We start from the raw sequence: 16,964 nt of genomic DNA, 5'->3' as shown, positions 1-16,964 counted from the left end.
CGCCAGGCCTCCCTGTCCATCACCAACTCCCGGAGTTCACTCAGACTCACGTCCATCGAGTCAGTGATGCCATCCAGCCATCTCATCCTCTGCAGTAGAGGCTAAAAAGAGGGTCAGTATGTGTCAAGTCAGAGTGTTGAGGATAAAGTTAAAGGATTGGACTGTTGGCTCTTTTTCCCATTGCCTTCAAGTGTGGCCTGCTGAACAGTGGAAGGTTTTAAAACTCTTAAGTCTTAGTGCTGTTGAATATATGCTTAAAGGTTTATATCTGATTTCCAAGTCCTCAAAAACATTTTAACAGCTTGATAAGGAGGGCTATATTTAAGAGTTGTACCGTGTTCTCAGTGTTTCTTTATGAATATGTGTGCTTCTTGCCACTGAAGACTGATTTATATTTTCTGTGCCTAGAAAATAATATTTGTTGAAACGAAACAGATGATGATACAAGATGTAGCTGATTAATGCTGGCCTGCTGCTACCTGTGGGCCTTTGTGTGTGTGTGTGACTTCTTGATTTTTTTTGTTTTATTGGATGGGATTATTTACTTCTACTCCGTTAGACCCCTACATCTATTTCTGCCATGACTTTAAAATCTGTGTTTTTAAAGTGGAGTTCCTTTTTATATGAAGAATGTAGCAATATGCATTTAATAACAGGTTTTAGAAGGAAGTACCTGATTTGCTTTGTTTTAATCTGCTTTGTTGTAATCAACCTTTCTTTTTCTTTCTTCAGAGGATGTTAAGCAAGTTTTTGGACAGACCACAATTCATCAACATATTCCATTTAACTGGGACTCAGAATTTGTGCAACTACACTTTGGAAAAGAAAGAAAAAGACACCTGACATATGCAGAATTCACTCAGTTTTTACTGGTGAGTCCAGCTCTTGTAAAAAGTTTAAAAGAATGGATGAATAAATTAAACTAGGATCCCAATCCAAATTTGCTAACCTTGGCCAAACCATCCTATTTGGAAGTATTTCTTCATTAGTATGTAGAAACTATAGGGTTAAACAGGCTCTGACACACCCTGGAACCATTTCATGCTTAAATGGAATATACTCTGAGGACCCCAGAAATTAAGTGATCTGCTGAAAGATTATGTAAATCAGGAGGGGCGAGTTGGAACCTGAACTCTGGGCTTATGACTGGTTCCACTACTCATTCGTGTCTCTTTGTGACCCTATGGGCTGTAGCCCGCCAGGCTCCTCTGTCTGTGGAATTCTCCAGGCAAGAATACTGGAGTGGGTTGCTATTTCCTACTCCAGGGATCTTCCCCACCCAGGGATTGAACTCGCGTCTGTTACCTCTGCATTGGCAGGCGAGTTTGACTTCTTGGCTTATGACTGGTTCCACTACTACTTACTAATACTTTTGTTATCCCTTGAGAAATGGACAGATGTCATCATCAGCATCTAACTGTAGAATTATTTGCCTTTTACAGACAAGACATTGGATCTAAAACTTGACTGCATATTGGGATCACCTGGGGAGTTTTAAAAACTATTGTTGTTTTGGTCCCCCACCTCTAGAGATTAGATTCTGTGAGTCAGGTGTGTGTTTGTATCTGGGGTGAGGGGCAGAGAGGGCGTGCTTGGCACTTGGAGTCTTTTGAGGCATTTCTGTCGTGCAGCTAAGTGGGAGAACACTGTTCAGGGCACATGCTATCCATAGCTGGTGTTCAGCTCTGCAGGAGTTGTCTGCATTTCCGGCATGCCCCTCGGTCCAGTCCCTCCTGCCTCCGCTCTTCACTTTCTGCTTTGGGGTGCTTTCACTGGGCCATTGATGATGCCAACAGAAGACTCGTTACAAAATATGACCACCGTTTAGTTTTCCTCCCAAAGCATAAGATGGCGTTAATTCTGATAGAGATCAACATCTGTATAATATGTAGGTCTATGTGATAAACCACTCTTTCAGATTTTTATGCATTTGTTTTGTTTCCCTAACAATTTGATTTTATTTATATATTATTAAATATTGACATAACGTTTAAAAGACTTGTTTAAAAGAATTGGTTTGCTGTGTTTTAATTCCGGGTCCTCAGGAAAAATTTGCTAAGGAGATCATCTTTTTCTTTTTTTAATTGAAGTGTAGTTAAGGTACAGTGTTACCTTAATTGTAGCTGTACTGTATACATGGTTTGACATTTGGATACATTAGGAAGTGGCCACCATGATACGTCTAGTAACATGTAGTTACATGTGGTAACAAAGTTATTACAGTGTTGACCATAACCCTCATGTTGTATATGACTTTGTCATGGCTTATTGGTTTATTTTTACTGGAGTTTTTCAGCTCTCTTACTTTCCATCACCTTTTCATCCCACCCGCCGCCCCATCCACCTCCTCAAGCCACCTTCTCTTCTGTTATTAGTAACATTAGCAGTGGGTATGGCAGTGGGTTCGTGATGCCTGTTTCCTGTGTGCCTGAGACCTTGCCGGAACCCTGAGGAGTGGTTAGAAGCACAGCTGCTGGGTGGAGGGGGAGGGCCCGAGGGCGCACGCGTGCTGTGCCGTGTAACCACTCAGTCAGCATTTTGTGGGCTCCATTCTTAGGCACCAGCATTTATAACTGGCTGACTTTCATAAGTGCTTTCTCTTTGTGACTTTTACATGCATCATTATGATATATAGAATTTGTTACACTTTTTAGTTTGCTTTTATTTTCCCAGCCTCTGAAAATGTAAAACAAGATGTATTAAATACACGCCTTTGTATTTTTTTAAAAAACGTGTTAATATCTATGAATTCCTGGTTGCAGTTCTGCGTAAACATACACCTGCTTGCGTAACTCAGGTGGAGATGGCCTGTGAGTTGTGAGGTTTGCGCTGTTGTTTATGCAAGACATCCTGTGCAGTAGGAGGTGGGGTTCGTTTTGATGAGGAAGAATTGTGATAATGCTATTGAGACAAATGCCTCCAACTGACTTTACGGAATACAGCCTAATTAACTTTTAGGCTTAATGGGATGTTAGCAATGGTAAGGATGATCCCCTTTCCCTTTAAGCAAGTATCAGTTACGTGGACTCAGGAGTCAGCTATAAGCAACCCAGATTCTTCTGGGCCTTCCTCGAGATACGGACGAGCCAGAGGCAAAGATGAGAGATGACTCAGGGGTTACTGAGTAGGTTTGCAGCTGCAGCTTGCAGGCATTCACTCGTATCCGACTCCATTCTCTATGTAATGGTGAATGCACTCATCCCTCGGTGTCCTTCATGGGATGATTTTGACTTCATAGTGAGATTACAAGTGCTAAACTTTGACTAGGTTAAGATGGTTTAGGTAGATAATTCGGGCCTCCCTTTTGTATTCCACTCCAGGCCCAGATTTCAAAGAATTAATATGTGTGTCATGACAGACTTGATATAAATGCCACAGTATTACCAGTTTAGACGTCTGCCATTGGGTCTCTCTCCCACTGCCCCCACTCAGATGCTTCCTTTGAAGTCTTTTCTGAATGACCTCAACTTTAAATACTTTGATTGTCCTTTTGGACTGTTTTCTGGATTAAGGGAACTTCTTACAGATGTAAGTGACCTTTAGGGCTCTTGCTGTGTTAAGCATGATGCCTTCCTTTCTGCTCTGGGGCAGGTTATAGCAACACAGGCACCAGCTCCCTGGCTGGTGCCCGGGTCTTGAAAGAACTGCCACCATGCATGTCCCTGCTTGTCACCTGAGGAGGAAGAGCAACTGTGGGGTCCGCTGAGACGTGCTTGTGGCTTCAAGGAGCCTGGAGGTCCTAGATGGTAGCTTGGATTGGTTTCAGCTAACAGCCTCACGCTCTGGTGTGACCTGTGCTCATGTATGTGCTCGTGTTTGTGCCCAATGGGCAGTGCTGTTCTTTGAGAGGTCAGTTACTTTCCGCCTTCATTTAAAAAATACTTTATTTTTTTTTGAGGGGGGGGGGAAAGGTCCCCCCCCCAAAAAAAATAAAAATAAAAAAAATAAATAAAAAATACTTTAGCACGCGGGAGCAGGTGTGCATTTGTCACAGGCCGCCATGTGGCTGTGAGGACTCCTTGTGTTCACGTGCTCGTCCGGGCATTGTCTGAGGTGGCGCTGGTCACGGGCGTGGGTTGAATGCTGAGCTGGCATGTTGTTTTCTGGCATAAAGGGCTCAATCAGTTTGAGAAACTTTGAACTAAATTTGCCTTGTTTGTTCAGTTCCATCACACAGTTGTGTCCAACTCTTTGCGACCCCATGGACTGCAGCACGCTAGGCTTCCCATCACCAGCTCCCGGAGCTTGCTCAAACTCATGGATGGTGAGACCATCCAACCATCTCATACTCTGTCATCCCCTTCTCTTCCTGCCTTCAGTCTTTTTTGGTATCATTTAGATACAAAGTACAAAGCCTCATTTGTACTTTGTATCTAAATGATAGCATTGAAGCAAGAAGCAGGGATGCAAAGCCTCCTGCCTAGACTTGTTCCTCAAGACAGGGAAGGATTTCAGAAGGGAGCGTGGCTACAGCCCTGTTACCCCATCCTTGAGACTGTTACCTCCACTGCTGCTGGTTTTTTATGCCTGTTCTATCATCTCTAGTTAACTGCATGAGTGATGGTGTGTGCGTGTGAATGTGAATATAGTTTTATGTATTTATTTTGGGCTGCACTGGGTCTTCGCTGCTGTGTGGGCTTTCTCTAGTTGCAGTGAGCGGGGACTCCTGTCTAGTTGCAGCGTGCCGGCTTCTCATTGCTGTGGCTTCTCTTGTTATGGAGCACCAGCTCAAGGTGTGCAGGCTTCGGCAAATGTAGCACATGGGCTTAGTTGCTGCATGGCATGTGGGATGTTCCCAGCCCAGGGATTGAACTTGTGTCCCCTGCATTGTAAAGTGGATTCCTAACCACTGGAACACCAGGGAAGCCCGTGAATATAGTTTATATATGGGTATATATGTGTGGATTTTAGAATAGTTTATATGCATTTCCAACATCTCTTTCCTCTCAGTTCTTAGGGCAAAGCTGTAATTTTATGATTATGAGTTGGAAAATGAATTTTTAATATACTGAAAACAGTATATTTAGAAAACAGTTCAGAGGAATTTTTGTATCCTGTACCTGATGGAACTCCTGTACATAAATGATATTAGCATAGAATATCTTGTTTGGAAGTATTTCTGTGATTGTTCCTTGCATGGAGCAATCCACTCAACTCGAGAAATATTTGCTGGAGATGTAGGATTTGTCAAGAGGCTTTGTGCAAAAGACTCAGAGGTGCAGAGGGAATGACAACTTTTGAGACACAGTGTACAAGTCTGGGCGTCATTCCTGTGATTTTCTGCCCGACAGCTCAAAAGGCACAATTGCAAACAGATATACAGTGTATATACCCTATGAAGGTGCTCTTTTATAACAAAAATCCTTGAAGGTTTGTAGCATAAACCCTTAAGGCAAGTTTCAATTCGAAACAAATAGTTTCAGAGTCTGGTTACAACAGCTGTCCAAAGTACCAAATTAAAGGTCCAGATACCAGTATTAGATAGTTAACAGCCTCATTTTACAGATGAGGAGACTAAGGCCTTTATGTTAGTCTCTTAGCAGTATCTCATGTGTGATTGAGCATCTTTTCATGTGCCTGTTGCCACTTGTATATTTTCTTTGGAGATGTATCTGCTGAAATCCATTACCCCCCTTTTTACTGGATGGGAGTTGTGGGCAACTGTGAACACAGAGTGAAAGGAAGGCCCTTAAGCTTCTCTGCCAAATAATTCTGTAGAGTCGGCAGTGAGAGTCACTCAAAAAAAAAAAAAAAAGAATACTAGTAACAATCTTTGTAATTTATGAAGTGCTTTTTAAAATATTCTGTTTCTGATAATAGCATCCCCAATATCCTGAGAGGTAATGATCATTCTTCCCTATTATATGCAAAAGAATAAACAGACTCTAGGGTAAAATTTTGCATTTTCAGATAGTTATTTTTTTGGGAAATGCTCATGGCTTTCATTAGGTTCCCAAAGGAATATCCCAAAAGAGTGCAGAACAACTGTTCTGGAGCTTAACTTCTTCCATAAGATCACAGATGTGTGAGGAATCAAACAATATGGTGCCAGGACCACTTACACCCCACTGCACTGTCTCCAGGGCTGTGGCTATGAAGTCACTTTCTGTTCCTCGAGGGGCCATGTGTCCTAATGGGGATGTACAGTCACGCATTATTGGACATTCAGAATTCTTGATCCCTGCCCATGAATTGCCAGATATGATGATAAAGCCATAATAGGCTGCGTGTTACTGTTGTTTCCAGTTACTTTTTTCTTTTCTTGGCCTCACTGCACAGCTTGTGGGATCTTCATTCCCTGACCAGGGATTGAACCTGGGCCCTGGCCATGAAAGCACAAAGTCCTACCCTCTGGATTGCCATGGAATTCCCCTCCAGTTACTTTTTGATAGTGTTTTATAATCATGTGTATATATTTAATATCAATAACCTCAGATATGCAGATGACACCACCCTTATGGCAGAAAGTGAAGAAGTAAAGAGCCTCTTGATGGAAGTGAAAGAGAAGAGTTAAAAAGTTGGCTTAAGGTTCAACATTCAGAAAACTAAGATCACGGCAGCCAGTCCCATCACTTCATGGCAAATAGATGGGGAAACAGTGGAAACAGTGGCTGACTTTATTTTTTAGGGCTCCAAAATCACTGCAGATGGTGATTGCAGCCATGAAATTAAAAGACGCTTACTCCTTGGAAGGAAAGTTATGACCAAGCTAGACAGCATATTAAAAAGCAGAGACATTACTTTGGCAACAAAGGTCCATCTAGACAAGGCTATGGTTTTTCCAGTGGTCATGTATGGATGTGAAAGTTGGATTGTGAAGAAAGCTGAGCACCGAAGAATTGATGCTTTTGAACTGTGGTGTTGCAGAAGACTCTTGAGAGTCCCTTGGACTGCAAGGAGATCCAACCAGTACATCCTAAAGGAGATCAGTCCTGGGTGTTCATTGGAAGGACTGATGTTGAAGCTGAAACTCCAATACTTTGGCCAGCTGATGTGAAGAGCTGACTCATTTGAAAAGACTCCGATGCTGGGAAAGATTGAGGGCAGGAGGAGAAGGGGACAGCAGAGGATGAAATGGTTGGATGGCATCACCGACTTGATGGACATGAGTTTAGGTAGACTCTGGCAGTTGGTGATGGACAGGGAGGCCTGGCGTGCTGTGGTTCATGGGGTTGCAAAGAGTCAGTAACTGAACTGAACTGAATTACAATTTAAAAGTAATCTGCACATAGGAGTTTCTAACAGCTCCTATCTCAGAGTATCTTGGATTGCTCCCCATTGTGAAATACTTGTGAAATAGAAAGCTGTTGCTTGTTAACTACTTCACCTGTAGCATTTTCCAACTTGGCAAGTGCTTTGGCTTTTGTTGGTCTTTATAGTCACTTTAGGTGTTGAGCAGCGGCTACTGCCTCTGTATGAAAGATGAGCACATAGAAGCATGGAGTTTTCTGAATTTGTTCAAGATGAGACAGGTGGAACACAAGTTGGTTTTAATTTTCCTAAATCTCTAGCAGTGTTTTCAGATTTTGTATAAATTTTTTTCTGAAGTGATTATTTTAAAAAGGCTGCACCCTGGGCCTCTCTGTCCCCACAAGAGTTTGATTCAGTAGGTCTGGATAGGGCCTAAAAAGTTGCCTTTCAGACAAGCATCCTGAATTGTGATGTCCCAGATGGTCCGAGGGCCACACACTGAGAAACGTTGATCTAGATGACAAAACCCTGATTGTTTAAAAGCACAGAATCTGGTGTTCAGGTCTCATCCTCAGGTTGATGGGGAGCTCAGAGAGCCAGACATGATGAGGTTGGTGTTTCAGAAGGATCACTCTGGCTGTTGTGTGGAAAATGAAATGGAGAGTCCTATGACGGGGAGAGGGAGACCAGCTGGCCACTTTCCAGTATAACAGTTGGTTGGTAACAGTGATGAGCTGAAGAAGATGGATTTCAAGAAAAATTGAAGGGATGGACCTGGCCAGGCTTGGTGATTTATTAGGATGGGGACAGGTACGCATATGTGTAACTCATAGTTCTCTCCTGTATTTTAGGCTTTGGGCAAGTGGAAGGATGGTGGTGATTTACTGAGGTTGGGGGCAGTGGGGGAAGGGGTGGAGGGCATGTGGATGAAGGGCTGTTAGGAGCGCTTTGCACGTAATCACCAGTGACTTGTGTGCGGATGAGTTGTTTCCACCTCAAAATCAGTTCCTTGGAGTTAGGGTCTCATAGGAGCCCTACTGATGGCCCCACAAACCTGGGCATTTCCAAGAAAATTCTCTTTCCTTCATTTCATGGAGACAGGACATTTCTTTGTTTCTAGAGGCCTTCCTCCTCTTGCTGTAGGAAGAGGAGTCTTTCAGAAATTAGCAGTGCTCTAAATTGGTAGCGAAACCAGATATTAGTGTCAGGATTCCATTCGTTAGCCAAGAAATGGGATAGCTGACTTGGGAGAGAGTGGGGCTAATAATTCTTTCTAATGTTGTCTCGTCACATAGGGTTTAGGAATGAAGTTACCTGACCCAGCAGAAAGCCCTCATCACGAGGGTATGAGTGTTTATCACATTATTCAGGCCCTCCTTTTATCAGAAGAACGGTGACATCAGGAGAGGTGAATCATAGTTGGTGGAGCTAGGACTAGAACCTAGGGTTCAGAGCTGTGTCTTGTGTCCCAGATCAGCCATTCATATTCCTAAAAGCTTTTATCTTCAGATCACGTAAGCCCCAAGATAACTTTGTTAGATGCCAAAGATACACTCATGCAAATAACACAACTGAACAATTTTGGTTCTTTGTTAAATCAAATTGACCAGTATTTTGGCTTATGGGTCAGCAGGGCATACAGATCAACCCAAGTCCTTTGTGTAAAATGGGCATTTTGGTCCTAGAGAGCAGAGTTCTAGAAGTCGGCAGCTCCCAAGTCCTTCTTGAGGCCAGAGTTTCTCTGCTCCTAATCAGATGTTTTTCATCATAGGTTTGTGACCGTGTATGTCAGTGTATACATAAGTGAAGTCACTCAGTCGTGTCCGACTCTTTGCGACCCCATGGACAATAGCCTACCAGGCTCCGCTGTCCATGGGATTTTCCAGGCAAGAATACTGGAGTGGGCTGCCATTTCCTTCTCCAGGGGATCTTCCCAACCCAGGGATCGAACCTGGGTCTCCTGCATTGCAGACAGACGCTTTACCGTCTGAGCCACCAGGGAAGCCCCAGTGTATACTGCTACTGCTGCTGCTAAGTCGCTTCAGTCGTGTCCGACTCTGTGCGGCCCCATAGACGGCAGCCCACCAGGCTCCCCCATCCCTGGGATTCTCCAGGCAAGTATACTAGTTTAAGGCAAAACTTTCAACACAATAGGCTATCTTGTTAAAAAAAGAAATTGTTCCCCCTGCTGCTACTCTAACATCACCAAACAAAAGAAACATAACCTTCAGCCTCGGCAACATCAAGTTCTCAAGCTTTGGAACTGAAAGAGCATTTCAGGTGTTAACAAAAAATAATCCTTTGTAAGTAGGACTTGCTGAAGCCACGATTGTTTCAACCAGTTAGTGAACCAGTAACCACGTCTTTGCTTAGGATTGAGTAACCCAAGCCGTGTGTGTCTCCCCTGGCTCCCCCAGCTTGCCATCTGTATTAATTAAAATATCTAGACCATGGATCTTTAGTAGCCAGAGACCATGATTATATTTGCATTTTTAACACACATGTGGTCTTTATGTTGATTTTAAGTTGGACCAGATGGGATCTGCCATACGGCTTTGGTCCTGCTTCATAAATACAGCACCCCTTGATGATCCAAGATGAAATAATGAGTAAAGGTGTAGCTAACGTCGTTTCGCTCTCAGCTTTTCTAAGAGATGAGATCGTGGTTTGTGTCCAAATAGCAACCACCGCTGGTTTGGCAATGAGTAACGAGAGGTGTGGGAAAAGCCTTGGAGACTTAAATGCAGGGCTCATCTCATTCCCTCTGCACTTCTGCTCTCTGGGCAAAGGAAATCAGAATTCATTGTGCTGTTGTGTCCATGGTGCTTGTCAGCTTGCTGTTCTGTGGAGTGGCCTGTTGTGCAAGCTTTTACAGTAACATCCTGGTGAAAATGAACACACCATACAGCTGTTACCCACTGTGAGGTTCAACGTTGAATCAGGAGAGCCAGGAAATTGAGATGGAAAAGCTCTGTGTTTGGTTCCCGCCAAGGTGTTGCTGTGTGGGCTACATGCCAAATAACTACTGCTTCTTGAGACCCTTTTTTAATTTTAATTTTTTTAAGACAACTTTTAAAATCAGAGGCCCCACCCAGTGAAATAGGGATAAAATTTCACCCCAAACTCTGGAAGTCTGACTGCTTAGGCTGAATGTGGGCAGCACAGAAAAATGTTGCGATGGGAACAGCTGCTTTCTCTACCTGCTCCAGTGCCAGATTCTCTTTTTGATTCAGTTTAAAAATATATGGATTTTTATTTTAACTAGAATTTTTTTCCTCTGAGTTAGCACAGGATTATGAAAATGATACTTAACATATTAAATGGTACAGGTCCTGATACTTGATGTAATATAGAATTTATTTGAAATAGAGCAAAATATGGTACCGTATTTTGTAAGCAAACCTTCTTTACACCTTTTTATTCCTCGTTTTCATAAATAATTAACCTGCATTTTCCTCAGAATTCTTACACCAACACTTTCCAAAGGAGTTTTTTTGATCTTAACAGTATAAATTTGATACAAATCCTTGTTGATAGTCCCTGTTTTTATTAAAGTTTTAGATATTTATTTTTAATTTCAAAACTGTGCAAAACACAAAAAATGCAAAGGGGTCTCTTTTTGTGCCCGCCCTCCTCCCCGCTTCTTTGGTTCCTGATACATTGTTGAGGTTGAAGCACAAACTTATGTGTCTGAATAGAAGTGGAGAGCATTTCTGCATTCAAAATATACCCAATTGAAAATTGGAAATTATTAAGGAAATGACAGGCCTGAACTGTTAGAAGCGTGAATGTTAAACCGAAAGTGGTGTAACCCCTATATATGTGTATTTCTGTACAGCTAGCAGTTTTGAGTGACTTCACTTTCACTTTTCACTTTCATGCACTGGAGAAGGAAATGGCAACCCACTCCAGTGTTCTTGCCTGGAGAATCCCAGGGACCGGGGAGCCTGGTGGGCTGCCGTCTATGGGGTCGCACAGAGTCGGACACAACTGAAGCGACTTAGCAGCAGCAGCAGTTTTGAAGAGTTTGATTTTTTTTTCCCCCTTCCTATAGCATTCTGATGGTTGTGTTGAAGTTGCTGGAAGCTGCTAGAGAAGAAGGCGAGTCCATTAATCATTATGCCCCAGAAGACAGGGAACAGAAAACAGTTCACTGGCAAATGTAAAGAAAAAGGGAGCCTCCTTTCACGCGCAGGGTAGGACTGCCTTAGAGGCCGCGGCCCAGCTGTGCGCTGGTGCGGCCCCCTGGCCTTAGATGAAGGAGCCCCCTTCCTCTGCACGGTCCCTCCTGGCTCCATCAGCAGCGTTTAGGAAGCACCCCGTGGCCTGTTACTGATAAGAGCCCTCTTTCTCCGTAGAGCTGTTTTCTCTCCAGCTCTCTGGGTTTTCCACAGGGTCTCAGGCCCCTCAGATTTATTGTCTGTACTCCTGTAGGTATTGGTTCTATTTTTGTCATCTGCCCACTCTTTCTGTGTGTCCTAGGATGATCTCATCCATTGGTACAACTTTTTTTTTCCTTTTTCCTTTTCCTTCTGGTTTTTGTAGGCCTTCCCCTAAAAGGAACAGGAAGTCCGCGAAGGTTAAGAATACGGATCTGGGGCCAGACCACCCCGCTGCACATCCTGCTTCGCCCTTAGTGTCATGCGGCCCCCAGCCGCCCTTTCCAGCTACAAATGGAGGTGACAGGCAGCTCCTCCTTAGAAGGTTATTGAGGTGGTGAAGTAGGAAAATGCACTGTCCCTGAAGTATAACCTACACTGAATAACGGTAAACATGGTCTCTTGGGGGCATTTTTCCTCTAAAATTCTGTTGTCTGCATTTCCCAGATTTATACTTCCACAGGTGCCTCGGACGTTTTTTGGTTTCTGCTTAACTTTTGTTTATAACTTAAGCTCATCTCCCTCCAGGTTTCTCCCTCATGGTCATCGACCTCATCTCTTTCCCCTGAAGCATTTTCTTTTGTGGCAGATTCTCCCATTCTCCAAGGTGAGAATTCTTTTAGAAACTCTTGTTCGATTTTTAGATATGAATCACCACCCAAACTTTTCTTAAAAATCTCTTTTCTAGTTATCTGTCCACATCACTTATGATCCCCCTACTTGAGGTTTTGCCCAAGGCAGCGTAAGTTAGTAGTTAAAATCTCAGTTTTGGAATCTGATAATACCTTGGTGTAGAGAGCGAAGCCTGGCTTCCTTCTCACTATGTGACTTTGGACTAGTAGCTTAACCTCCGTGAGCTTCAGGCGCCTCCGGGAGATGAAGATGTTATTACTTTACAGGATTATTGTGAAACTCGAATGAAATACTGTCTCTGAAGTTCTTGGCAGAGCCCGCAGCCTGGAGGATGTGTTCAGGCCTTCAGCTGTTTCTGTCACCCTCTGCCCTAACTGGTTTTCATCTCTCTGTCCCTCTTGCTGGTTCAGAATAATTTAGCAGAACCGCTGTTCCTTACTAGGGATTTTTTGAAAGACTCCGGAGTACTTATATTGGAAGGGATTGGAGAGGTTTTTAAACCATTCACTTTGACCAAAATTAATGCTCCTTTTTATGAAGTGCCTATTGCACGTGACGTCTAGTTTTTACCAGCCTGTACGGCATGGTGTTGCTGGGTATTCCATTCAAGATACAAACACGGCTCCCTAAGCCCTGCCAACTTGGAGCGCCACGACTGAGACTTGAGCTCTGCCCATTCCAGTCCCAGACTTAAGATTTTTATCATCGTAACATCTTGCTTCCACAACCCCCTGTATTAAATAAAGCTAAATCAAAATAAATTCCTTGACATGTGTTTCTCAGCCGGGAGTTGAACAGATATTTCCAGTGACTGGGAACCTGCTGTTTTGCAAGGTAGCCCATTTCATTGCTGAATAGTTATGCAGATTAAATACCTCTATGCTTTGTGCCAAAACCTGATCCCTCTATTTTCTCTCCACTGATTTTCTTTTGTAAAAAACAGAGAGGCAGTCTAACTTCTTTTTACCTGGTAGTCCTTTAAACCGTTAAATATTTGAATGTAACTATTGCTTCTCCCATGGCAACCCACTCCAGTGTTCTTGCCTGGAGAATCCCAGGGACGGGAAGCCTGGTGGGCTGCCGTCTATGGGGTCGCACAGAGTCGGACACGACTGAAGCGACTTAGCAGCAGCAGCAGCAGCAGCAGCATTGCTTCTCCCATTGTTCTCCCCTCTCGCGCGCACACAGGACGAGTTGATCCATTCTGGCCACTTTCATTTGGAAATGACTGGTAGCTACCCATGCTTTGCACACCATGCATCCCAAAAGCTTTCCATCCCAGCCTTACCCTTCTGGATTCAGATATGTCCAGCTCTCACTGAATAGGGCTACGTTTTCCTTAATCAGCTGTAGAGGTGTCAGAGGAGAACTTAGAAGTTCCTCTGCCGCAAGTAGCGAGCCTGGCTTGGTTTCAAAGGTTGTTCATTCTTGAATTCAGTATTCATAGAGGCCCTGTGTTAGCTGCCCCAGGCCTCCTTACTGATCTCCTGGCACGGCCAGGAGAAGGCCTTGTAGATGTGGTTTCTCTCTTCCAGGTTCTCCGTTGTTGTTAGGAAGACCGTTGTGGCAATCGCCAGCACATCAAAGACTTTTGCCAAATGAAAAAATTTCGGAAACTATCTTGTTTTCTCATGAAAGTTGGCAACAGAAAAATCTAGAGCCTTAGAGTAATTTAAAAGCAAATTGAAAGCTCATCCTTTCATAACTATGAAGACTCCTAAGTGTCAAAGAGTATTTTGTAATCAAGTTCCTGAGAGCAGCGCCGTCCAGGCTCCCATGCAGTCTGGTGTGGTGTGAGGAGCAAGGTCAGGGCAGTGGGACCACCTGGGCTTGAAGTCCAGCTTTGCTGCATCCTGTCAGTGAGATCTCCGTTTCCTCATCTGCTGCAGTAAGGTTAAGAGTGGTTCCTAAATCGGAGGGTTGCTGTGAACATTAAATGAGTCTATTACTACAGAGTACTTTAGAACAATCTGGCAGGTGATGCATGCTCATGAAATGCTGTTACTGTAGCTGCTTTATTGTTTCAGGTAATAGTTTTCATTTCCTTACCTAGAGCAAGAAACAGTCATGACATAAACAGACGTTCTTCAGAAGGCCGGCCCCATCTTCATAAGCTACTTTTAAGTTTAGGGAAACACATAGCTGAACGTTTTTACTATTTCCTACTATTAATAGAGAACTGCATGATCTGCCATCACATTTTTCATGGAATTTATAGTGTTCCCAGTCTCTTAAGAACTGTTGGAAATGCATTCTCAAGTTCTTCGTTAGGGTTGAAAGTGCTTTCTTCCCCAATGATTGTGGGGTCCCTGCTGCTTACAATTAATCGAGCACCAAAGTGCATGGTGATGGTGTTCATCCGCGTTACCAGTGCACACCCGTCCTGTAATGGGAGCATCAGCCCTCAGGTGGGTGTCCGCTTCCCAGTTCAACATTCCGGACAGGTTGGTCTCAATGTGGTGGCTTCCTGCTCTCTGAGGAGGGGGAGCGGCCAGGGAAAGTGATACTGTTTTGGGTATAATGATCTAAGGATCCCCAAGACTACTTTAGTTGTAAACTAGGGGGTGTGGTAAATAACTGAACACACGTTCTGGTATTGTCGAGAGTAATCTTGGCTTACGATAGTTTTAGCAGTGGGTCTGGCAATTCAAAGACTCTGTTCATTTACTTCCAATTGAATACATACTGTGGTCATTTTTCACTACAGGGTGTTTAACAGTTGGTTCCAGCCTTCCTCATAAATTGGAGACACTTGTACATAGGACCCCTTTTTGTTCAATACATTGTAATTTCTTCACTCAATTGGGTTTATACAATTTCATATCACTGATGATACGTCTGTGGTTTATTGAGTGCCTACTATATCTAAAGCATTCTGCCCACTCCGCAAGGAGGATGAGCAGGGCATAGCAAGGTGGGGGAAAAACAGGAATGCAAACAACTGATTATAATGTAGGATGGAATAAGACAAGTCTTATAATTGAGGGCCACGCAGGAGACCACGCGATCAGATCAGCTATTTTCAGTTAGGAGGCCTGGTTATATTTACCTAAGTGGTGGCATGTGAGCCACCAAGTTGGAGGATTTCAGGAGCTAGAGAAGAAGGCTACAGTCCACGCCAGGTGGAAGATAGAGTGTGGACAAAGGCCTAGGTATGTGGAAGGTCTGGCTGGGCTGGGTAGTAACGCCTTGTAGTGTCTCAAGAATCTTGCTTTGGAAACAGATCTTTATGATGAAAGGGTTCAGGCAAGGGTGGAGGGAGTCAGGTTTGAGATGCTTAAAAACAGCTGTTGATGTGTGCAAGGGGCATGCAGAGATCAGAGAGAGCACTAGACTGAAAAGTTGGGCTCATGGTGGCCATTGAGCCGTGTTCTGAGGAGGGCTTGAATGCGTTGTATCAGGAATGAAAAGGAAAAGATGCATTTGAGTGAACATTCAAAGGTCTAAGTGACTTAATTTAGTAACTGGTTTACTCTGAGGGAAAGAAGCTTGAAGAATTGAAAATGACCGGTTTCCAGGGTAGATGACCAGGACAATAAGATGCTAATGATGAAGTTTGGGACACAGGAGAGAGACCAGATTTGAGGCCTGGGTGGGGGACACCCAACAGCATGTTGAGTGACGTGGAGTTTTATGGCCTTTACAAGATACCCCATGGGTAGATTCTCTAAGCTGTCAGGGATTCTGGTACAGAAGATATGAGTGAGAGACTTGGATCTGGGAAGAAAGACCCATGAGAGGTCTTAAAAGAAGACCTAGGGAGGGGAGTTCTTTGCAGAGGAGAGTTGATTCAGGACCCAGGGACAGAGGGCTGATTGGTGCCTTGCATTTAAGGAGTGAGTGGAAGAAGCACTAGAAAGGCTGGGTCCCAGCAAGAGTTCCAGCAGGGATGGGCCTGGCCAGCACTGGCAGATGGTATAACTGAAAAGAGGCTTTTCCATAGAATTAGAACTCTGGTTCTTATTGTTGTTTTGTCTTTAAAAAGGTTTTATTGTAGACACTTTCAAACTGCACAAAAGTAAAGGTAAGGGAATAATGGCCCGCCATGTTCTCACTCCAGCTTCTATCATTTTCAGTATTTATTAACTCCTCAGTATCATCTAATAAAGCTTATTAAACTTCAGACAATTTAAGGTCCTCAAAACCCTCATCCATGATGCCTTTTCATTTCATTGAGATGAGATCTCACTCCAAGGGCCCGTTTGGGAAATGGGCAGAGTGTTGTGAGGAAGAGTCTCTGCAGAAGGAATGCACCTCCTACATGGCACACGCTGGGTTCTGATGGGAGGCTGTGTTTTATTGTGTGTATACACTTATCTCCGGGAATATCAAAACAGATCTTAAGATTGGGCTGTCTATCCATAGATCATACGAATTAAAACATACATCCAGCGGCACTGCCTCAGTTTGGCTATCTCTGACCCACGTACCATCCAATTCCTGATTTTAGAGCGTTGGTCCTCAGTTGGGACATAAGGCCCTCCCTGAAGACATTCTTGATTGCCGTGGCCTTGGAAAGGGGCTGCAGTATCTGGTGGAAAGAGTGTAGGAATGCACAGAAAAGCCCACATACAAAGGCTTCACCCACCCCCAGACACCAGTAATGTAGAGGAATAGCATCTTCCGGAGCAGAACCACCCTTTTCAATCTGTTGTTACATCACGTGTTTGTGAACCAAGTTACCACTAAGAACTTTTCTCTCTTCTTTGGGGAGAGGTTAATGCCCTTTTACCTGGTTTTCCTTTGATCACTTGCATCACC

At 43.7% G+C, this 16,964-nt stretch overlaps 1 protein-coding gene and 1 non-coding gene across 11 annotated transcripts in view; one reads left to right on the top strand and one right to left on the bottom strand.

The window, feature by feature from the left end:
- SLC25A13 (solute carrier family 25 member 13) overlaps positions 1 to 16,964 on the top strand; it is a 228,434-nt gene that overhangs the window by 119,641 nt on the left and 91,829 nt on the right. For 7 of the 10 annotated variants that reach the window (XM_055589788.1, XM_055589786.1, XM_055589792.1 and 4 more), the window contains one exon: positions 733 to 872. The exons of the other annotated variants lie outside the window; for them this stretch is intronic. In XM_055589788.1, the coding sequence (XP_055445763.1) occupies positions 733 to 872 (140 nt within the window). The remainder of the gene's footprint in view (positions 1 to 732; positions 873 to 16,964) is intronic. 10 annotated transcript variants of the gene reach the window in all.
- On the bottom strand, positions 9,122 to 9,193 carry TRNAC-GCA (transfer RNA cysteine (anticodon GCA)). The gene has a single exon. It is a non-coding gene; the product is annotated as a tRNA-Cys (tRNA).

This window comes from Bubalus kerabau, chromosome 8 (assembly GCF_029407905.1).
Source record: "Bubalus kerabau isolate K-KA32 ecotype Philippines breed swamp buffalo chromosome 8, PCC_UOA_SB_1v2, whole genome shotgun sequence".
NCBI classification, from domain to species: Eukaryota; Metazoa; Chordata; class Mammalia; order Artiodactyla; family Bovidae; genus Bubalus; species Bubalus kerabau.
Note: the sequence above shows the minus strand (reverse complement) of the source record. Positions and strands in the feature narration are given on the sequence as shown.